This window comes from Oncorhynchus tshawytscha, linkage group LG06 (genome assembly GCF_018296145.1).
Source record: "Oncorhynchus tshawytscha isolate Ot180627B linkage group LG06, Otsh_v2.0, whole genome shotgun sequence".
Lineage (NCBI taxonomy): Eukaryota > Metazoa > Chordata > Actinopteri > Salmoniformes > Salmonidae > Oncorhynchus > Oncorhynchus tshawytscha.
Window position 1 is genome coordinate 11966715 of NC_056434.1, and position 22415 is coordinate 11989129.

The window sequence follows — 22415 nt, forward strand, 5'->3', positions numbered from 1 at the left end:
TTTACATTTTTACAGATATTTTGTTACATATACATTATTTATACACTCGTTTAACCCGTTTAAAAAAACCGTTTAAAGCCCCAACTTTTTGCATTTTATTGAGGAACATTCCATTGTTAGTTAGTAATTCAACATTAATCAAATGAAATGAATGTTGTAAACGTGTATGGAATGAATTACAGTGATCTGTCTTTGAAAGTACTGCCTTCTTGTTCATTTCAGCAGCATATTTCTCTTTGGCTTTTGTTTGTCTGTCTTCCCCCTCTGGTGGCATTCATACATCCCTGTGCCCACAACATGAAACTGATCACCATTCAATTGAAAGCTTTTACTCTCCCAACTGAGCTTGTTTTTCCTGACAATCTGTTGAAGGTCAAGAATATGATCTAGTACTATTAGAATGAAAGTGTTGTAGGGAAACTAATAACGTTGCTCTATCAAACAGAATAACTCCTCTGTGCTGGGAACGTATTCCCTTATGCTAGCTAGTTAGCTAGCTCATCTTAGCTAAGAGTAGCAACAGTCAGCTACAGTGACTATTCACACCCATTATCTTTTTCCACACTTGGTTGTGTTATAGCCTGAAATAAAAATGTATGACATTTTTACAAATTAATAAAAAATGAAAAGCTGGAATGTCTTGAGAAAATAAGTATTCAAACCCTTTATTATGGCAAGCCTAAACATGTTCAAGAGTAAAAATGTGCTCAACAAGTAATTTAATAAGTTGCATGGAATATGTGTGCAATAGTATTTAACATGACTACCTCATTTCTGTGTCCCACACATACAATTATCTGTAAAGTCCCTCAGTCGAGCAGTGAATTTCAAACACAGATTCAACCACAAAGACCAGGGAGTTTATCCACTGCCTTGTTAAGAAGGGCATCTACTGGCAGATAAGTGAGAGAAAAAGAACAGACACTGAATATCCCTTTGAGCATGCTGAAGTTATTAATTACACTTTGGATGGTGTATCAATACACCCAGTCACTACAGAGATACAGGCGTCCTTCATAACTCAGTCGCCAGAGAGGAAGGAAACCGCTCAGGGATTTTACCATGTTGCCAATGCTGACTTTAAAACAGTTACAGAGTTTAATTAATCTAACAGGAGAAAACTAGAGGATAGATCAACAACATTGTAGTTACTCCACAATACTAACCTAATGAGAGTGAAAAGAAGGAAAACAAATATTACAAAACGCACACCCTGTTTGCAACAAGGCACTAAAGTAATACAGCAAAACATGTGGCAAAGCAATTCACTTTTTGTCCTGAATACAAAGTGTTATAGGACTTTCGCCTAACATACAACACATTGTACCACTCTGCATATTTTCAAACATAGTGGTGGCTGCATCATGTTATGGGTATGCTTGTAATCATTAAGGACTGGGGAGTTTTTCAGGATAAGAACATGTATGGAATGGAGCTATGCACAGGCAAAATACTAGAAGATAACTCAGTTCAGTTTGCTTTCCACCAGACACTGGGAGATTAATTCACCTTTCTGCAAGACATTAAAATACAAGGCCAAATCTACACTGGAGTTGCTTATCAAGAAGACAGTGAATGGTCCTGAGTGGCCAAGTTACAGTTTTGAATTAAATCTACTTGAAAATCTATGGCAAGACCTGGAAATAGTTGTCTAGCAATGATCAACAACCAATTTGTCAGAGCTTGAAGAATAATGGGCAAGAGTTGCACAATCTAGGTGTGGAAAGCTTAGAGAATTACCCAGGAAGACTCTCCGCAGTAGAATGGCCTTTCTGAAGAGCTAAATGACTTTCAACGTGGCACTGTCATAGGATGCCACCTTTACAACAAGTCAGTTCATCAAATGTTTGCCCTGCTAGAGCTTCCCCGGTCAACTGTAGGTGCTGTTATTGTGAAGTGGAAACGTCTAGGAGCAACAACAGCTCATCCGCAAAGTGGTAGGTCACACAAGCTCACAGAACGGTATCACAGAGTGCTGTAGTGCGTAGCTTGTAGAAATTGTCTGCCCTCGGTTGCAACACTCGCTACCGAGTTCCAAACTGCCTCCGGAAGCAATGTCAGCACAATAACTGTTCGTCGGGAGCTTCATGAAATGGGTTTCCATGGCCGAGCAGCCGCACACAAGCCTAAGATCACCATCCGCAATGCCAAGCGTCAGCTGGAGTGGTGTAGAACTGGCCGCTATTGGACTCTGGAGCAGTGAAAACACATTCTCTGGAGTGATGGATCACCCTTCACCATCTGGCAGTCCGACGGACAAATCTGGGTTTGACAGATGCCAGGAAAACGCTACCTGCCCCAATGCATAGTGCCAACTGTAAAGTTTGGTGGAGGAGGAATAATGGTCTGGGCCATTTTTCATGGTTTGGGATAGGCCCCTTAGTTTCGGTGAAGGGAAGTGGAAGCACAATTCTGTGCTTCCAACTTTGTGGCAACAGTTTGGGGAAGGCCCTTTCCTGTTTCAGCATGACAATGCACCCGTGCACAAAGAGAGGTCCATACAGAAATGGTTTGTCGAGATCGGTGTGGAAGAATTTGACTAGCCTGCACAGAGCCCTGACATCAACCCCATCGAACACCTTTGGGATGAATTGAAATGCCAAATGCAAGCCAGGCCTAACCGCGCAACAGTGTCCGATCTCACTAATGCTCTTGTCGCTGAATGGAAGCAAGTCTCCGCAGCAATGTTCCAACATCTAGTGGAAAGCCTTCCCAGAAGAGTGGAGGCTGTTATAGCAGCAAAGGGAGGGGACCAACTCCATATCAATGCCCATGATTTTGGAATGAGATGTTTGACGAGCAGGTGTCCACATCATTTTGGTCATATAGTTTATAAACTGGTTGACTGTCTGAGCGCTAACAGCTGTCCCAGGCTAGGTGACAGTTATGGGACATACGCTGACTAGTGTTCACCTGGGGTCTGTAACTCAAATGCTTTACACTTGCACTCGTGTGACAGTAAAGGAGATTGAAAGGGAAATCAAATGTAGCATCTGATCATAGATCCTGCAGTGACAGTTGGATTCTGCTGTCTACTCTACCATCTGGCTATAAAGCATGGTCAACTCCTCTAGTTATCTGAACTGTGAGTGTCCCAGTCGATGCACCTAAAAGAAAGACATTTCTCTCTCGGCAATAAAGTGTGTATGTGTGGCCTGAGTGGGTCTGGATTAGATGGGCTCTTAAAATACAGATCACCCTCTCTCTAATTAATTAAGGGTCTTTAGTGGCATGGGAAACATATGTTTACATTGGCAAAGCAAGTGAAATAGATCATAAATCAAGTGAAATTGACAATTAATAGTAAACATTACAATCACAACATTTCCAAAGCAATAGGGACATTTCAAATGTCATATTATGTCTATATACAGTGTTGTAACGATGTGCAAATAGTTAAAGTACAAAAGGGAAAATAAATAAATATGGGTCATATTAACATTGGTGTTTGTTCTTCACTGGTTTCCCCTTTCTTGTGGAAATGGGTCACAAATCTTGCTGCTGTGATGGCACACTGTGGTATTTTACCCAATAAAAATGAGTTTATCAAATTTGGATTTTATTTTGAATTCTTTGTTGGTCTGTGTAAAATGAGGGAAATATGTGTCTCTAATACTCACTCACTGCTTAATGGGGGGAAATGAAAGGCTCATTCTACAAAGCTGATTGTATCAAGCACTTTGGCCCTGAACAATCACATACAACGGGACTAGATTGCAGGGGACCTCGAGTTACAGATGCACAACTGCACAAATACATGAACGCATGCAGACACACACACACACACACACACAAGCACACACACACACACACACACCTGTCCTCCATACACCACAGGTGTGAGGGGGTGGAAACAGTAAAACAGGACTAATATGAACCCGCAGTAGAAAGACCACACATAGCCCTCAGTGATCCTGCTTCCTCTCCTCATACAGATAGCATCAGAAACTGTCTCAGTCACGTACCACTGCTGCGGGTATGAGGGACATAGTATAGAACGACCTGGACCCGTATTCATGAATCGTCTTAGAGTGGTGATCTAGGATCAGCTTTTTAACTCTAGAATCATAATGAACAAGATCACATGGACAGGGGTCCTGATCAGTCTGTCTGTCTAACTGTCAGTCTGCCTAACTGTCAGTCTAACTGTCAGTCTGCCTAACTGTCCGTCTGCCTAACTGTCCGTCTGTCTCACTGTCAGTCCGTCAGTAACTGTCAGTCCGTCAGTAACTGTCAGTCCGTCAGTAACTGTCAGTCCGTCAGTCCGTCCGTCCGTCTGTCTGCCTGCCTGCCTGCCTGCGTATCAGTCCACCTGTCTGTTTTCTCATTTAGCGGGCCAGAGGGACTGAACATAGCAGTGGTTGCCTTATTCAGGACTAGGTAGTCAGCCAGCCAGCCAGACAAGACAAGACACACCGACCCAGCACTATCACTGGGATAAGGGCTGCCAAGTAAACAGAGCCTTTATAACACAGTGGAGAAACACAGTGGCTGATGTTCTGTGCCAGCGCGTGTGTGCGCGTTTACACACATGCAGGCGTTCGACCGCATGTGTCTGTAGCCCTGGTGAGCTTGATCCTGTGTGGTGCTCATCAATACCCCCCAGCGATACTCCCTCCCGGTCTGCTAACACTGAAGAACAATGAGGTCTGGCAGCGTCGGCCAGTTATAGATCCTCACCGCTCTGTTTTTGTTCAATCAGGTCATGCTGTGGTGCTGTAGTGAGGACACTTTCAGTTCAAAGTTCAATCACCTATGAACATGGCTTCAAAAGAGAGGCTTGAGCATGCGCTAATGAGGCAGGATCACCTCCAGTTAGAAGCTAGACCCAGCGGCAGGTTGGTTCTAGCCCACCCAGACATAGGGATAGGACCCTGCGATAATACTGACTGTCCTGGGATTCTGGACATATAATAGTGCATAATTCTGTATAACATTCTCCGCTTTACAATGTGCCTGGCTGGCACAGAATATAATGAATCATTTCCGTGACACCCACAGCTGCTAAATCTGCTGATCGTTTTAGATTTTTTTCTTAGAGAGACAGCTTGACTGAGGAGTAAACATACCCCACATCAAGAGGGGTCGATAAAGGTCACTTCAAATTCTTTTAGGAATTGTGAAAGTGTGGATTATTTTATGACATGGATTTCATTATGGACTGACCTCTTCATTTTCCTGCCCCTAACCAGGCTTGTACTGTCCAGCACAGCTTGTATGTTCTATGGGAGTCAATTAGTGTCATCTCCATACGAACGACTTATGTAACAGAGAGTCTGTGTTACTGCGATGAGTGGCTATTGAGATGGCTTCAGATCGCTTATTCAGTCAGGGTAACCCATCCACTATCCAGCCTCCTCAACCCAGTCTTCTGCCAGAATAGCCTTGACACAAACACACACACACACACTAGTGGTGCCCGGGTCAGCTGTTTGTTCAGCCACACCTGCCCACAATTGCTAATAACCCATCCGCACACGTCCGACTATACGTAATAAAGTGGAAATCTGTGGCTACTATGGCCAATTTATTGCCTGTATATAGACTTTTCTATTGTATTATTGACTGTATGTTTGTTTATTCCATGTGTAACTCTGTGTTGTTGTTTGTGTCGCACTGCTTTGCTTTATCTTGGCCAGGTCGCAGTTGTAAATGAGAACTAGTTCTCAACTGGCCTACCTGGTTTTAAATAAAGAACAGGGACAGAACAGGGGATGTGTTCAGTGATCCAAAACCGCAGCCCCAGCCCCCTTCACCCTATTCCCAATATAGTGCACTCCCCCACACAAGGCTCTGGTCAAAAGTAGTTACTATATATGGAATAATAGGGGACCATTTGGGACACAGTCTTCCCTACATCCAGCCACCCAAAGCCCCCCCGCCACCCTCCATCTCCTTCCACGGGTCTTTGAAGTGAGATCAGAGAGAGAGGCGTTCAGACCATGTGATGCGTCAGGACCATCAGGTGCAGGGAGACAGAGGCTCTGTTGAAGCAGACTTGTTGTTTTAACAACCCCTGGTGCTCTCTCATAATCGCTCTGTCCTCTCTCATAATCTCTCTCTGTCCTCTCAGTCTACACTGCTGTTCAATAGGAGGAGAATGCAGAAAGATAAGATGCACACCATTAGGAATAGGGTGCCATTTAGGACGAAGCCTTACCCTCTCTCTCCCCATGTTACTGTAAAATTCCTCCTTTAACTGGGCTCCTTTTAGACCTGAATGAGGACATATGGATTCCATGTCACTTGCAGACAACCCCCCTTGTGTCTATACACTGAGTGGGTGTGTGTGGTTGCTGGTTGAGGATATGGGCACTACAGACGACAGACCGTACAGTGAATGTTACTTGGGAGTATAGAGGTTGGTTGGAGTGGGAGCCAGTCTAGGGCAGACAGTTACGAGGCAGTCTAGGGCAGACAGTTACGAGGCAGTCTAGGGCAGATGTGGTGTAAAGAGGTTGTTATGGAAGGATAATGTATCAATGTGCTGTGTGGGTGTTATGGAAGGATAATGTATCAATGTGCTGTGTGTGCGGGTGGGTGTTATGGAAGGATAATGTATCAATGTGCAGTGTGGGTGGGTGTTATGGAAGGATAACTTCTACCACTTCCACACACTGCTGCTCCTGGCCAGACAAGACGAAGGGAACGAGAAAGAAAAAGAGAATAACAGCCCCCCACCCCCCCCGCCAGGATGAAAGCTCCCCACTTAAGAGTACATTAGAAGAACAAATTACTGCCACGACAGGAGGGCAACAGTCAAACACGACCCTCGAACATCAAACACAGTCACCATCTCATTCATATGCTTCTTCTTCTCTCAGACAATGTGTCTGAAATCCCAAAGTGCAGTCTACATGGTCCAGACATTCTCTTCCTCTACAGTATGGTAACACAGCTGTCAAATGGATCGTACCATTAGAAGATCCCTTTGATTTGGGGGATGTTTGGCTTGGTTATTCTATCTCTTTCTGATCTTAACCCCCCTCAGTCTAATGCTAAATTATGTGTGTGGCAAAGAGAGGGGAGATCTCTGTAGCAGATGTACAGTAGGTTCACTCACTCACACCATGACTCGGAAACTCTGCAACTTGGGTTAATGCTTCCTTTTCTCAGTCACTTGAATTGGACACAAATATGGGGGAAATCTTCCTTATCGGGATGGGTGGCAAAATCTGCTGTTGAGGGACTGTGGGAATTCTATGGGATAACTGGATAGAAAACAACTAAATCCTCCACTGATGGGGAAGCGAGGCCCAGGGAAGTTACCCGAATGGGAGAGGGGAAACATTTGAGCGTAACACTCCAAGGCTTTGGTTCACCAGATGTGTTCAGTGTTTAAGAGTCCTCTACGGTCTGTTATACACGGCTGTTATGGAACTCAAGGGAACACCAAACCTGACTGTACAGAATCAATATCCCATAGATTAATGGTAGGCTACATTCTAAATGACAATGTGTTCCCACAGTAGTGCACTGCGTAGGGAATAGGGGGCCATATGGGACACAGGTGCAGACTTGCCACAGGGATTCATTCTCATGTGATGCTTTATGGGTTTAGTTGGTTCCAGACACAGTTTCCGTGTGTGTGTGTGTTCTTTCAGAGCAGCTGTCCAGCTGAGGGTGTATTGATTGAAGTCTCCTGTAAGACATACTGTTTACATCTAACAGAGGAGGAGATCAATAGGAACCATTCCATGTTCATGCAAACACATCTATCGGCTCTTTATTTCCAATGCAGTCTCACACACACACACACACACACACAGAGACAGACAGACACAGAGACAGACAGACACACACACCACGCACAGACACACACACACAGAGACAGACAGACACACCACGCACAGAGACAGACAGACACACACCACACACAGACACACCACGCACAGACACCACGCACAGACACACCACGCACAGACACCACGCACAGACACCACGCACAGACACCACGCACAGACACCACGCACAGACACACAGACACCACGCACAGACACACAGACAGACAGGCAGGCACAGAGAGACAGAGACAGACAGATAGACAGAGACAGCTACACCTTTGTCTGATGGCTTTACTTTGCTACAGAATTATTTTCTCACCTGCCCACATTTACTATTCATACAACTGGACACACCAATCAGAACTCTCCCTTACAGTAACTCGACACCATACGGTGTGATAACAACACAGGGATTTGAAGGGAAGATCACCACAGTCTGTCTGTCTGGAAATCTGCAGTAGACAATGTTTTACCATTCTCTTCCTCTGTTTTTGTATCCTTTTAGTTATACAGCTCAACCCCTAGAAGTTTGAAACATCTCCCTGAGGAAAATCAGCATGATTCGCCTCGCTGGAGACATCTGCCCTTTGAAAGAGAGGAGCCGTTTAAACAGCTGTCACATCTGTTCGTCTGCATATCTTCAGATAAAACGTCTGGGGCCATAATGCTGATCTACTGTAAGGATCAGGCCCTACCTCTGCCCATGTAGTTTTATTCATTGTGATGTAAAAAAGCAAATCTGATCCTAAATCAACACTCCTACTCTGAGACGATTGGCCCATACAGCCCCTGGGGTAATGTTGTGTTTGGATACTGGAGAAGAGAAGGGAGACATCATGAAGACATATAAACAAACACTGTGTCAGACAAACAGCCAGGATAGCCACAACAAGCCTGTCTAACGAGAGCACATAGAACCGTTTTTAACTCTTGATATACTCACACAAAATGTGCCAATTCACAGTGAGCTCCTGTAGATAGCATACAGTCTCCAGTTGAAATCTAATGAATGTATCCCTAAGTGCATAGATGATGGGTAAATCCGTTTGAATTCCATCCTTTTTTGACAGCACCCCTTTTAATTTGAATGAAACCTTTCATACATTTTTGCCCGTTGTAGAAGTGGTCATAAAGGTACTTTTTGGACCTTAAGGCCCAAACATTCAGGAGATGCTCAAAGTTGACCCATATCACATGCAACACAACACAATGTATCATGGTACAGTGGGGTAACATCCATGTCTTCATCACTGGAAAAGATAAAAGGTTTAGATCGGTAGCATTTTAAAGCTTACAAACAGGGTTTCATTTTACCTTCATTCAACTAGGTAAGTCAGTTAAGAACAAATTCTTATTTTCAATGACGGCCGAGGAACAGTGGGTTAACTGCCCTGATCAGGGGCAGAACAACAGATTTTTGGGGATTCAATCTTGCAAACTTTAAGTTACAAGTCCAGAGCTCTAACCACTAGGCTACAGTGCCTTGCGAAAGTATTCGTCCCCCTTGAACTTTGCGACCTTTTGCCACATTTCAGGCTTCAAACATAAAGATATAAAACTGTATTTTTTTGTGAAGAATCAACAACAAGTGGGACACAATCATGAAGTGGAACGACATTTATTGGATATTTCAAACTTTTTTAACAAATCAAAATTATTCAGCCCCCTTAAGTTAATACTTTGTAGCGCCACCTTTTGCTGCGATTACAGCTGTAAGTCGCTTGGGGTATGTCTCTATCAGTTTTGCACATTGAGAGACTTAACATTTTTCCCATTCCTCCTTGCAAAACAGCTCGAGCTCAGTGAGGTTGGATGGAGAGCATTTGTGAACAGCAGTTTTCAGTTCTTTCCACAGATTCTCGATTTGATTCAGGTCTGGACTTTGACTTGGCCATTCTAACACCTGGATATGTTTATTTTTGAACCATTCCATTGTAGATTTTGCTTTATGTTTTGGATCATTGTCTTGATGGAAGACAAATCTCCGTCCCAGTCTCAGGTCTTTTGCAGACTCCATCAGGTTTTCTTCCAGAATGGTCCTGTATTTGGCTCCATCCATCTTGTCATCAATTTTAACCATCTTCCCAGTCCCTGCTGAAGAAAAGCAGGCCCAAACCATGATGCTGCCACCACCATGTTTGACAGTGGGGATGGTGTGGTCAGGGTGATGAGCTGTGTTGCTTTTACGCCAAACATAACGTTTTGCATTGTTGCCAAAAAGTTCAATTTTGGTTTCATCTGACCAGAGCACCTTCTTCCACATGTTTGGTGTGTCTCCCAGGTGGCTTGTGGCAAACTTTAAACAACACTTTTTATGGATATCTTTAAGAAATGGCTTTCTTCTTGCCACTCTTCCATAAAGGCCAAATTTGTGCAATATACGACTGATTGTTGTCCTATGGACAGAGTCTCCCACCTCAGCTGTAGATCTCTGCAGTTCATCCAGAGTGATCATGGGCCTCTTGGCTGCATCTCTGATCAGTCTTCTCCTTGTATGAGCTGAAAGTTTAGAGGGACGGCCAGGTCTTGGTAGATTTGCAGTGGTCTGATACTCCTTCCATTTCAATATTATCGCTTGCACAGTGCTCCTTGGGATGTTTAAAGCTTGGGAAATCTTTTTGTATCCAAATCCGGCTTTAAACTTCTTCACAACAGTATCTCGGACCTGCCTGGTGTGTTCCTTGTTCTTCATGATGTTCTCTGCGCTTTTAACGGACCTCTGAGACTATCACAGTGCAGGTGCATTTATACGGAGACTTGATTACACACAGGTGGATTGTATTTATCATCATTAGTCATTTAGGTCAACATTGGATCATTCAGAGATCCTCACTGAACTTCTGGAGAGAGTTTGCTGCACTGAAAGTAAAGGGGCTGAATAATTTTGCACGCCCAATTTTTCAGTTTTTGATTTGTTAAAAAAGTTTGAAATATCCAATAAATGTCGTTCCACTTCTTGATTGTGTCCCACTTGTTGTTGATTCTTCACAAAAAAAATACAGTTTTATATCTTTATGTTTGAAGCCTGAAATGTGGCAAAAGGTCACAAAGTTCAAGGGGGCCGAATACTTTCGCAAGGCACTGTACCTGCCGCCCCAAAATATAATTTATTGATAGAATAGAGGGGGACATAGAATGCCTGTGAACACACTTGGTGTTTTGTAGTGTGTTTTGTGATGTATGGGTTGCGCAATATGGGTCATACTGTATGAGTCGTATGGTATGGATCATGCTGTATGGGTCGTACCGTATGGGTCGTTGCGCATGGGAACTTTGAGCTACATAGCACCAGCCACTTTGGGTTCGGCAGCCCTATTCCATGCCCCCTGTCCATCCATGCCTGTATTTTCATCAAATTATTCTCTGTTTGGAGGTAATATGAGCACAGACACACACACACACATACACAGGAGTGCACACTCGCTTGCGTAATGAACACATAGACAAACACACTCACAGGGTGTCGCTCTCGTAATAAGCCTATGAACACACTCACACACACCTGTTTGGCATCTTCCCTTTCCTGTCACTGTTAGGTTTCATTATTGGGATTCCTGCCTGTCATTCACCCGACGGCATTTCAAAACCAGGAAGTTCCACAAAACCAGACACTCACAGGCTTGCACACACACACACACAATCCGTTTCTTTTGTTAAGACAAGGCATCCCAGCTCCAGGCCTTGATGTGGGATGAAAAGTATCTTTGTTATATGGATATCACAGCTCTCAGCTCCCCCCTCTCATTGTCATTATTTTCAACATGGCCCTCCCCTGATCTACCGAGGATTGTGGGCCCTCTCTCTCTGGGGACTTTCATCTGTCAGGCACCACCTTAGCGGCCGTGCGGGGGTTAGTTTTCCCATCATGCCTTGTGCTGGAGTGTCTGCCTTCCTTCCCACTCTTTGGAGGTGGAGGCAAGACGAGGGCAGGCGAGTACCGTTGTGCCCCCGCGCCGTCGGGCAATTATCCTCTAGCGTAATGAGGAGCTGCTCTCGCCCCGTCGCTCTGACTGACACCTCTCTCCTTCATGTTGTCAACACAACAGATGGCTCATGATTGCGTGGGTGGCCATATTGAGTTGAGGATGTAATTTGTGGAGCCGAGAGCTGCGTCATTTCTCGTCGCATGGCTGCCTTGCTCGCTCTGTCACCTTGTTATCTCTGAATAGGGTGTTTATCACTCAAACTTCCTCTCCTCTTATGTTTGTCTTCCACCTTATTGAAAAACTATACATTCAGTGGTAGTACTAATGGTAATCCGTGACCAATTACCAGAAACATGGACGAGTGGCCATTTTTTGTCAGCTCATGTCAAGTCCAAGAGAGTGTCACATTCTTTGCACAAGCAGGAAAAGATTTGGGTTAAGATTGTCAAAGAGTAGAAAGGACACAGTCCATAAAGACACACATTAAAAATTCCAGATGTAGGCCTTCCATAACTGTCAATGATTTCATCGATTGAATTGAAACCATGGATTTTAAAAAAGCATACAATTCCTGCTAGCCTGGTATGAGGATTTTGCTGCGTGTCTTTAAATCACACTGTATTACTGCCACTATATTACCACCCATATAGATATGCTTGGAGAAGTATATATACAGAGGATACTCACAGTGTTCTTTACGGTCCTCAGGACTAGACGAGGCCTCTCTGTTCGACAGCAGCCCAGACACCGTAAACAACTTCCTCCCAGAATCCTCGGCAGCCTTGAGTGATCCCGGTGAGCCAGAGAGGAAACACCCTCCTCCAAAATCATACTCCTTCCCCTCAGAATCTGTGTAGCAGCCCTTGAGTCTCTTAGCAGGGGTGAAGGCTGACTGATAACCCCTGGTCTCCTTCTCTTCAGGCGGGGAGGAGAAGGGTCGGAAGGCCCCTACCCCAATGTGGTTGAGCATCCCCAGGGAAGGGCAGTCCAGTTTGTTAGGGTGAAACTGGAACTGAGGATGGAGGTGGAGCAGGGAGGCAGGGAAGTCTCTGGCAGGGAAGGAGCTGTGGCTGGAGATAGGCCCCTGACGGTTGTACATGGAGGCAAATGTGTAGGAGCCGGAAGGGAAGGGGAGGTCCTTCTCAAAGATTGGGGCCCTGAAGGACCTCGGGGCCTGGCAGGGGACGGAGGCATCACGGCCTGTCTTGGCTGTGGAGGCCAGCACCATCAGGGCTGGGGACGCCAGGGGACCGGGCAGGTAGGAGGAGCTGTCCATCTTGAAGGTGGGCCAGTGGAGGTCCATCCAATCAACCCTCCAATCAATCCAATCAATCCTCGCTGTCCCTAAAGCGAGAGGGGACTGGTCAATAGGGGATGGGCTTAGTAATGGCGTGGTTTGGAGACAGATGAGGTTGATGCTGAATGACTTCACTGTGAGTCCATCCTCAGAGTCGTTGAGCCAGTAACCAAAATGTCACTGGTTCAGACGAAAATCTATCGATGGGGCCTTGAGCAAGGCACTTAATCATTGCTCTGCTAAATGTACAGTAAATGTAAGACATCTTGATAAAATATTGTCAGAAATGAGGGTGATATAAGAAAGAGATATGGGGGATGAAAGAGAACTGTGACACAATTAACTAATTTAAAAGTTAAATAATAACTTTACCAAAAATAAGAAATTTCCATAAGGAATGTGCAATCTGGACAGAAAATTATGTTAAGAATGGTAACACACTTTCATAGTCTAAGTAACTAAACTGGGAAAGGAAAAGCTGCGCTGACTTGTATTAGTAACTGAGAATGTGCTGTTAAATTCAATTGAAAGTTACATTAAAAAAAACATACAAACATACAATAGAAAATAAAGTAAAACGCATATATTTCCATGTACTTGACATTACGTTTTATCAAATAGATATTTGGGTGAATATCATTTTTTTGTGTGGTCTGCATAAAACGTTAAAATAATCCCAATATTGGCGTCTAATTCTAAAATGTAAATCTACAGATATTGAAGAGGATTATAAAACGAATCGTTTCTGTTTCCTCAATGTTAAAGTTTCTGAAATTAACCTATTTATAGGCTACAAATGATCAATTAAAAATGATGTTCCTTACAGGTTTGGTTATGAAAGAGATAGTTTTGCTATTGATCATCTACACTTATAGTGAACTATGATAGATTTATTAGATGTTTTGTTTTTACATATGAATGTGCAAATTAAAAACTTCCGTTCAACAACAACAACAAAAATTACATGAAAGAGGTCGCATGTCTTCTGCGTTCTCTCGCCCCAAGTTACTTTTTTAAACACTACTCAGTCTACCAAAATCTACTATTGTGTACCTTAGCAGCGCTTCCCTTCCTTATTGTTTTTCTACTCGATACTCATTCTAATGTGAGAGCGTAATAACATCCCTTAGACTCCCTGCAAGAGATTTTTTTCAGTTGTGTTTGTTTTATGTATTATATAGGTCTATTTAGACTTAACACGCCAGGCCTATAGATTAGAAACATTTCAAGCCATCCCATGTGTTTGATATATCCCAGAGATGACACACCTTACGCAACTGGTCAACTAATCATCAAGGCCTTGATTAGGTGAATCTGGCGAGATAATTCAGGGCAACAACAAAATTGTGAAACGTCTCAGGGTCCCCAAATGAGCGGTTTAAGAACGTAAGAAGTTGGACAACGGAATTCCCAACAAACATCTTGAAAAGTAGGCTATTCAAATGTAAAACAAACCCTAATTTGCGAGTAAAAAAAATAATAAAAAGCGTAGCAGTCTTCAAGAGCAAATACCTGATAAAACATTTATCCAGATAATTATACAAAATATATTAATAGGATATTGCATATAGGGCCGACAAGAAGCCAACAAAATGTAGAATAGGCTACACAATAAGGCTATACATGTGCTAATTTAACCCATAACCCCTAGGTTACCATAACAATTTAACAGTTAAGAAGAAGAAGTTGCATATAGGGCTAGACGTAGGCTACTTACCGAGTTAAAGCGTAGCAATGGACCTTTGTTAACCGCACAAAGAACACTTTCTCAAGTTAAGATGTCAGAGATCGTTGGCACCTTAAAAAAAACACGCGCTTGCGATTCTTTCCAAGTAATAGAGCGGTATTTGTCACGTGGACGGACCAATTATAATTGTAACAGAGGAGGTGGTGAATTTGTGAGGTTAAAGCGACGCTGGTTCAGGCTGTTGTGGCTACTGCTGCTCAGATGCTTGTCCACGCTTCGAGTGATGATCCCCTCTCCCTCTCTTAGCCTACCTTTCCCCTCCGAGTCACTCTCCCCGAAGAGGGTCTGAGAGCTACATTTAGAACGTTCAATCTGTTATCCTCAGTGCTAGCCTCTATCCTGAACAACAACAAACATTATACTAAAATGTGATTAAGCCATATCCAACTGCTTTAAAAAATAATGTACCTCTGGCAAAGGCACAAATAAGTAGCATACATTACCATTTAAATCCTGATAACAACATGCTTTAGTCCTGATTGTAAACGTTTTATACCAAACACAGATGTTCAGGCATAGATATTGTCTCACTTCAACTCAACATTGAGATTTTACATTTGGCATTGTTTCTTTCCATAAAATAAACTGCACTTTTTCTAATGGCAGTGTAATGAACTACTAGGCTACCTAAGTTTAAAGGTAACAGTATAGGCTGGGGACTGAGGACAGGGGATAACCTTGAAAAGGACCAACACTGGACAGTACAAGGCCCAGGCTTAATAACATGCCTAATGGGGTCAGTCTCACGTGACGGAAAGCTTTATAAAATGTGAAGTGCTTGGGACTGAGTTGTCTTCCATTCCTCTGTTCAGTAGAGAATTGCTTAGGTTGATGGCCATGTCCTGTGCTTTTGATTCAGGGAAAAGATGCTGTTGCTGAGTTAGAATGCAAATGATCATTTAATGCTGAAATTGTGTCTATTGGGTGGTTGATCTTCTTGACTCGGAGGGATTCAGACATTTAACACTGTTTGATGGATAACACGAGAAAATCACAAATCACTCTTAATGTGTTTTTATCAGAATTTGTATAGTTTAAAGACTTTTTGGGAATAATGTTATTGAAATAATGATGTCTCCCCTGAGCCATTCCAGAGGTTCTGTTGGGCTAATCTAATGTGACACGTAATTTCCATGTCTCCAACGGTACTATATTTGCTTCCCCTCAGGTCTCTGTCTGTAATTGTAACGGTTTTCGTCCTCCTCTTCTGAGGAGGACTAGGAAGGATTGGACCAATGCACAGCGTGGTAAGTGTTCGTCATATTTTTAATCAAAACTGAACACTACACAAACTGAAAACGAAACAGTTCTGTGTGGAAAACGCAGAAAACAATCACCCACAACCAAAATGGGGAAAACAGGCTACCTAAGTATGATTCTCAATCAGAGACAACGATCGACACCTGCCTCTGATTGAGAACCATACCAGGCCAAACACAGAATACAACATAGAAAAAAGAACATAGACTACCCACCCCAACCCTCCACAGCCCTCCACAGCCCACCACCCCAACCCTCCACAGCCCACCACCCCAACCCTCCACAGCCCACCACCCCAACCCTCCACAGCCCTCCACCCCAACCCACCACCCCAACCCTCCACAGCCCACCACCCCAACCCTCCATAGCCCACCACCTCAACCCTCCACAGCCCACCACCCCAACCCTCCACAGCCCACCACCCCAACCCTCCACAGCCCACCACCCCAACCCTCCACAGCCCACCACCCCAACCCTCCACAGCCCACCCCAGTTTGTGTGGGGAAATAGGAAGGCAGACAGCAGATGCAGAAATGTAACGGGAATATAAACAGGAGACATGAGACTGACTGGCTAGCTCTGTCTCACCTCCAGACTTATGTGACAGGCCTTGGTGTGGGGTCTGACATAGGATGGTCATTATTTCAGTAAGTGAATTGCGCTAGCTGGCTTGTGACATTGTTTAAGGGTTAGATTCAGTGAACACACACCACTGGAGCAACAGGCTGTATATAAACAGGCATTCCAGTGTCAGCTCATCTTGTCGACCTCTATAAGTCTTGCAAAAATATTTACAAGCACCTCGAAATTCCAGTTTGTCCCTTGGCTAGAATCCCCTGGTTAGTGAACATCCAGACAGACACACAGCAGACACAGTCCTGTTAGCAGCTAGCTTATGTCCCTCCCTCCTATGATCCCCTTCCACAGGGACGAACTGGGAGCAGAAATCGGCCCAGCTATTTCTAACACACCAGCCCATTTGTTTTCCTCAAGGTCCCCATACCGGCTCACAACTTTCCTCAAGGTCCCCATTATTTGACCAAAAAAAGGATCATTCTGCATACAAACTAATTTACACAATGGGATTGATGGACCAGCCCACCTGGCATTTGTCTGAGTTGCCCCATGGCCAGTCTGTTTCTGCCCTTCTATCCTTCACAGAGAACTGGTGGCTCTGCGTAGTAGTGGTGGTGGTGATGTTTGCCTTGCGTGTCCTCCAGGCCCACTCAAGTGTTAATGATGTCCCTGTCTTTGCCTGGTTATGGAACAGTAGCACCGGGCCCTGCGCTGTATTGGCCGTGGGTCTACTGTACTGACTGGCGGCCAGAATAAATTGCCACCCCGAGCCACAGTATCTCAGTCAGCAGCATCTAATTACCGGGCTGCCTGGGCAGCTGATGATGATGTGATGTGATGTTGATTGGACGTATTCCTTGGTGGCAGGACATGAGTCATCTGAATGTCTTTTTGTTGGCCTCACACTCATTCCTAAATGACTGAATCATCCTAATTAGTTGGAACACATACTTGTGTTGTCTCCAATACCTTCACACCTACATTTTGAATAATGGCTCTTATAGTTTACATGATGTGGTATATATTCCCAGCAACTTCTACAGTATAAACCCGATAGTCATATAAATGAACATGAGCCATTAAGGTAAAGTCAGTTTATAGAGTAACAACATAGAGTGTAACAATATACACTAACAACAGACAGTGTCCTAACAAGATTTTGTCATGTTCTTAACGTTTTTTGTAAATCATTCTCTCATTTTGGTCATTCTAATTTCATTTCAACCAGATGAATACATTCATCTCTCTCATTAGGTGAATTAAATGGATGTTCGATATGAGGTCTTTACTACTTTATTACGATGCCAGAGATTATTATTAACCCTATAAATTAATCATGTAAGTCTTTTAACTTTCTCACTTCCTAATTGGAGAGATTTTTAATATTTATTTATTTATTTCAATTCCAGCCCACGTCCCCGTAGGAGGCCTTTTGCCTTTTGGTAGGCTGTCATTGTAAAATAAGAATTTGTTCTTAACTGACTTACCAAGTTAAATAAAGGTTAAATGGCTCTCTATTTCCCATATAGTACATCCATTTTGACCAGAGACATATGGGCCCTAGTCAAAAGTAGTTCATTATATAGAGAATGGGGAGCCATTTGGAAGACATCCTATGTTCCTTCCCTCATTCATCCTCAGGGCCAATAGTAAACCGTGTTACAGCAATCATCTCCACACACTCCCTAGAGGAAATTAAGGCTGGTGTAGACTTCACCAGGAGCACAGAAGTTCCATAGCAATACAAATATTCAGCAAAACACATCTTACCTTGAATGTGAATCACGTGTGACTATATTTAGCGTTGCCGCAGAGTTTACTGATAGTAAAAAAGGCTAACTTTAATATCGAAACAAAGATGGAGAAATAGTGGTCATGTTTGGACAGAGAGAACCAGAGACTGGCAGTGGACCACAGGGAATCCAAACGCACACTAGCCAGAGCTCAATATGTTAGAGACAGATGGGTAGTGGGTAGTTGTATGACTGAGTCCTACAGTACTCAGTATATTAACATAGAGACAGTCAACTAGTACTGCCATGGAAAGAGAGGCTAGCCACTATATTAACATAGAGAGAGGCAGGGCTGAGAGAGAGGCAGGGCTGAGAGAGAGAGGCAGGGCTGAGAGAGAGAGAGAGAGAGAGAGAGAGGCCATCGACCAGATATCTACAAGATGGAGTGTGTGTACCAACAAGTGTGCGTGTGTGTGACAGCTCCCAAAGCAGCCAGCGAGCATGAATGTGAGGAGTTGCAGGGAGGTGCATTATGGTCCCAATCATTGATCGCTTCCTCCCAGGACTACTATTTTGCTTCGACCCCCACACTCACACGAAAGGTTAACCCCTGTCGCATCCTGCAGCGTGCTCTGTTTTTACATCCACAGCACTCTCATTCTCTACCATTGGTCCAATACATGCAACCCAACCTCTAGATGAAAATGTGCTCTGGAAACATTTTCATCTGGACATTGTGTTGTACATCTGATAGTAACCTACTTTGGAAATGGCAAACTTGGACATATAGCAGTGAGAAGGGATTTTAGGTACAATGGAAATGGAAAATAATAAAGACTAAATCTGAATCAAAAATAGTACATTATCTCTGGAGGGGAACTGTGATGTTTAACGGACAGGAGAAGAAATCTGATCTCTGAGAGATAATGTTGTCCATTAATTCCGTATCTGCCAGTCTTTTGCTCTCAATGTTGGGCAGTCAAGTGGCTAACAGTGAGGAGCAGTGACAGGCTATCTCTTCATATCCCCCTAATCCACCAACACACACCCCCTGCCAAACCCCTGTCCCCCTTGCAGCCAGAGGCTGACACTAATGTGACACCCTCAGGATAATTAGAAACAAATGCACTGCTGACTGAAACAGTTCTCATCTCACAGTGGGCTGTTTCTAGTCATTAGGACCACAGAGAGGACAAGACCACAGAGAGGATCACAGAGAGGACAAGACCACAGAGAGGACCACAGAGAGGACCACAGAGAGGACCGCAGAGTGGACCTCAGAGAGGACCACAGTGAGGACCACAGAGAGTACCACAGATAGGACAGGAACACAGAGAGAACAGGACCTCAGAGGGGACCTCAGAGAGAACATGACCTCAACGAGGACCACAGAGAGAACATGACCTCAAAGAGGGCCACAGAGAGAACAGGACCTCAAAGAGGACCACAGAGAGAACATGACCTCAAAGTGGACCACAGAGAGGAAGGGGAGGGAGGGGGGCAAATTACCCTAACATTATCTTTACTGATGGGAGAGGGGGAAGGACCCTACCATTATCTTTACTGACCGAGGGACGGGAAGAACCCTTCCTTTATCTTTACTGATGGGGGAGAAGGACCCTACCATTATCTTTACTGATGGGGGAGAAGGACCCTACCATTATCTTTACTGATGGGGGGAGGGGGGAAGGACCCTACCATTATCTTTACTGACCACAGTGAGGACAATGTTTTGGTTTTTACCCTAACACCCACAACCAAAATGGGGAAAACAGGCTACCTAAGTATGATTCTCAATCAGAGACAACGATCGACACCTGCCTCAGAGCTACACAGTTGCCTCAACTACACAGTTGATTCAAATTATCAATGCCTGATGAGGGCACAATCGCTGAGTAAATGTAGCCTGCCATAAAGGTGATTATTTTTCAAAATGCAAGATAGGCTACAGAAGTAAACAATATTTTACACCTGCATTTGGAGCTGAAAGTCATTCACGTTAGCAGCCAATATCAACTAGGGATGTATCGTGTTACTTCTCTGGAGTCCAGAGCAAAAAATACATACGGAAGTTGCAGGATCGGATGGCGAGTGCGTTGTTCTGCACAATGCCATGCCTTTGAAAGGCAAGCCTACCTGCAGACTGACTGCTCGTTGTCAGCCCAGTAACCCAGTTCTTCATCACAAACATCATAATAAATTCGCCAGAATATGTTACATCTTCGTCCCATAATATTGACGGCAGTGCAATGCTTCAGCTGCTTATCTTTAGACATGTAACCAGTAGCCATCCAATCTAGACCAATCTGAAATCTGGTAAGTATCAATCACATCGCCAGGTAACCCATTATTGTAAGAAGTATATTGCTAAACTGTATTTTATATGAATGATAAACGTAGGTTTTTCCAGGCAAAACCGGAAGACATTAAACAACTTCATTATGGTTACTAATCTGGACATGCGCACACCCTCCTTTTCTCACCAATGTCATTGGTCAACAATCAAGATGCACAACTTTTTGGTTCTGAAGCATGTACTGTATGAGACTACTGGTGGACACTGGGATCAGAAGAAAACGAGACAAAAAATGTATAAAAAACACAATACATTCTGGGTAATTATACCACCACCGAAAAGGGGACATTAGAGACTGGAAGGGACATGTGCTCTGCACAGGTAGAGCCCTATCTGTGCACATGCCTATCTGAGACCAGGCTACACAAACCCCTCCTGTACACTCTTTTTCCTCTCTCTCTCTGTCCATTTTATGACTAGTAGCCTTGGGGACCAAGGCCTTTGCCATTCCAAGCTTATCATTTGACACAAGCACTTCAAATCAAATCGTATTAGTACATTTTACAACAGGTGTACACCTTACAGTGAAATGCTTACTTACAAGCCCCTAACCAACAATGCAGTTTCCAAAAAATTGTCTGGGTAGCCATTTGACTAGATGTTCAGGAGTCTTATGGCTTGGGGGTAGAAGCTGTTTAGAAGCCTCTTGGACCTAGACTTGGCGCTCCGGTACCGCTTGCTGTGTGGTTGCAGAGAGAACAGTCTATGATGGTGGCTGGAGTCTTTGACAATGTTTAGGGCCTTCCTCTGACACCGTCTGGTATAGAGGTCCTGGATTTCAGGAAGCTTGACCCCAGTGATGTACTGGGCCGTTCGCACTACCCTCTGTCGTGCCTTGTGGTCGGAGGCCGAGCAGTTGCCATACCAGGCAGTGATGCAACCAGCTCTCGATGGTGCAGCTGTAGAACCTTTTGAGGATCTGAGGACCCATGCCAAATCTTTTCAGTCTCCTGAGAGGGAATAGGTTTTGTCGTGCCCTCTTCACGACTGTCTTGGTGTGCTTGGACCATGTTAGTTTGTTGGTGATGTGGAAACCAAGGAACTTGAAGCTCTCAACCTGCTCCACTGCAGCCCCGTCGATGAGAATGGGGGCGTGCTCGGTCCTCTTTTTCCTGTAGTCCACAATCACCTCCTTTGTCTTAATCACGTTGAGAGAGAGGTTGTTGTCCTGGCAGCACACGGCCAGGTCTGTGACCTCCTCCCTATAGGCTGTGTCATCGTTGTCAGTGATCAGGCCTACCACTGTTGTGTCATTGTCAAATTGAATGATGGTGTTCCAGATGGTGCAAAACAGTCATGTAGCTTAGCATCTGCTTCATCTGGCCTCTTTTTTATTGATCTCGTCACTGGTGCTTCCTGCCTTAATTTTTTGCGTGTAAGCAGGAATCAGGAGGATAGAATTATGGTCAGATTTGCCAAATGGAGGGCGAGGGAGAGCTTTGTATGCGTCTCTGTGTGTGGAGTATAGGTGGTACAGAGTTCATTTTCCTCTGGTTGCAAATTTAACATGCTGATAGAAATTTGGTAAAATGGATTTAAGTGTCCCTGCATTAAAGTCCCTGGCTACTAGGAGCGTCGCCTCTGAGTGAGAATTTTCTTGTTCGCTTATGGCGGAATACAGCTCATTCAATGCCATCTTAGTGCCAGACTCTGTCTGTGGTGGTATGTAAACAGCTACAAAGAATACAGATGAAAACTCTCTCGGTAGGTAGTGTGGTCTACAGCTTATCATGAGA

At 44.1% G+C, this 22415-nt stretch overlaps 1 protein-coding gene across 4 annotated transcripts in view; it reads right to left on the reverse strand.

Moving 5' to 3' along the window:
- Nucleotides 1-15017, reverse strand: part of LOC112246685 (E3 ubiquitin-protein ligase RNF220-like) — a 41960-nt gene extending 26943 nt beyond the window's left edge. For all 4 annotated transcript variants that reach the window (XM_042322977.1, XM_042322976.1, XM_042322975.1 and 1 more), the window contains exons 1-2: nucleotides 14725-15017; nucleotides 12398-13054 (exon numbers count right to left, since the gene is read on the reverse strand). In XM_042322977.1, the coding sequence (XP_042178911.1) occupies nucleotides 12398-13013 (616 nt within the window). In that variant the 5' untranslated portion in view covers nucleotides 13014-13054; nucleotides 14725-15017. The remainder of the gene's footprint in view (nucleotides 1-12397; nucleotides 13055-14724) is intronic.
- Nucleotides 15018-22415: the final 7398 nt, after the last annotated feature.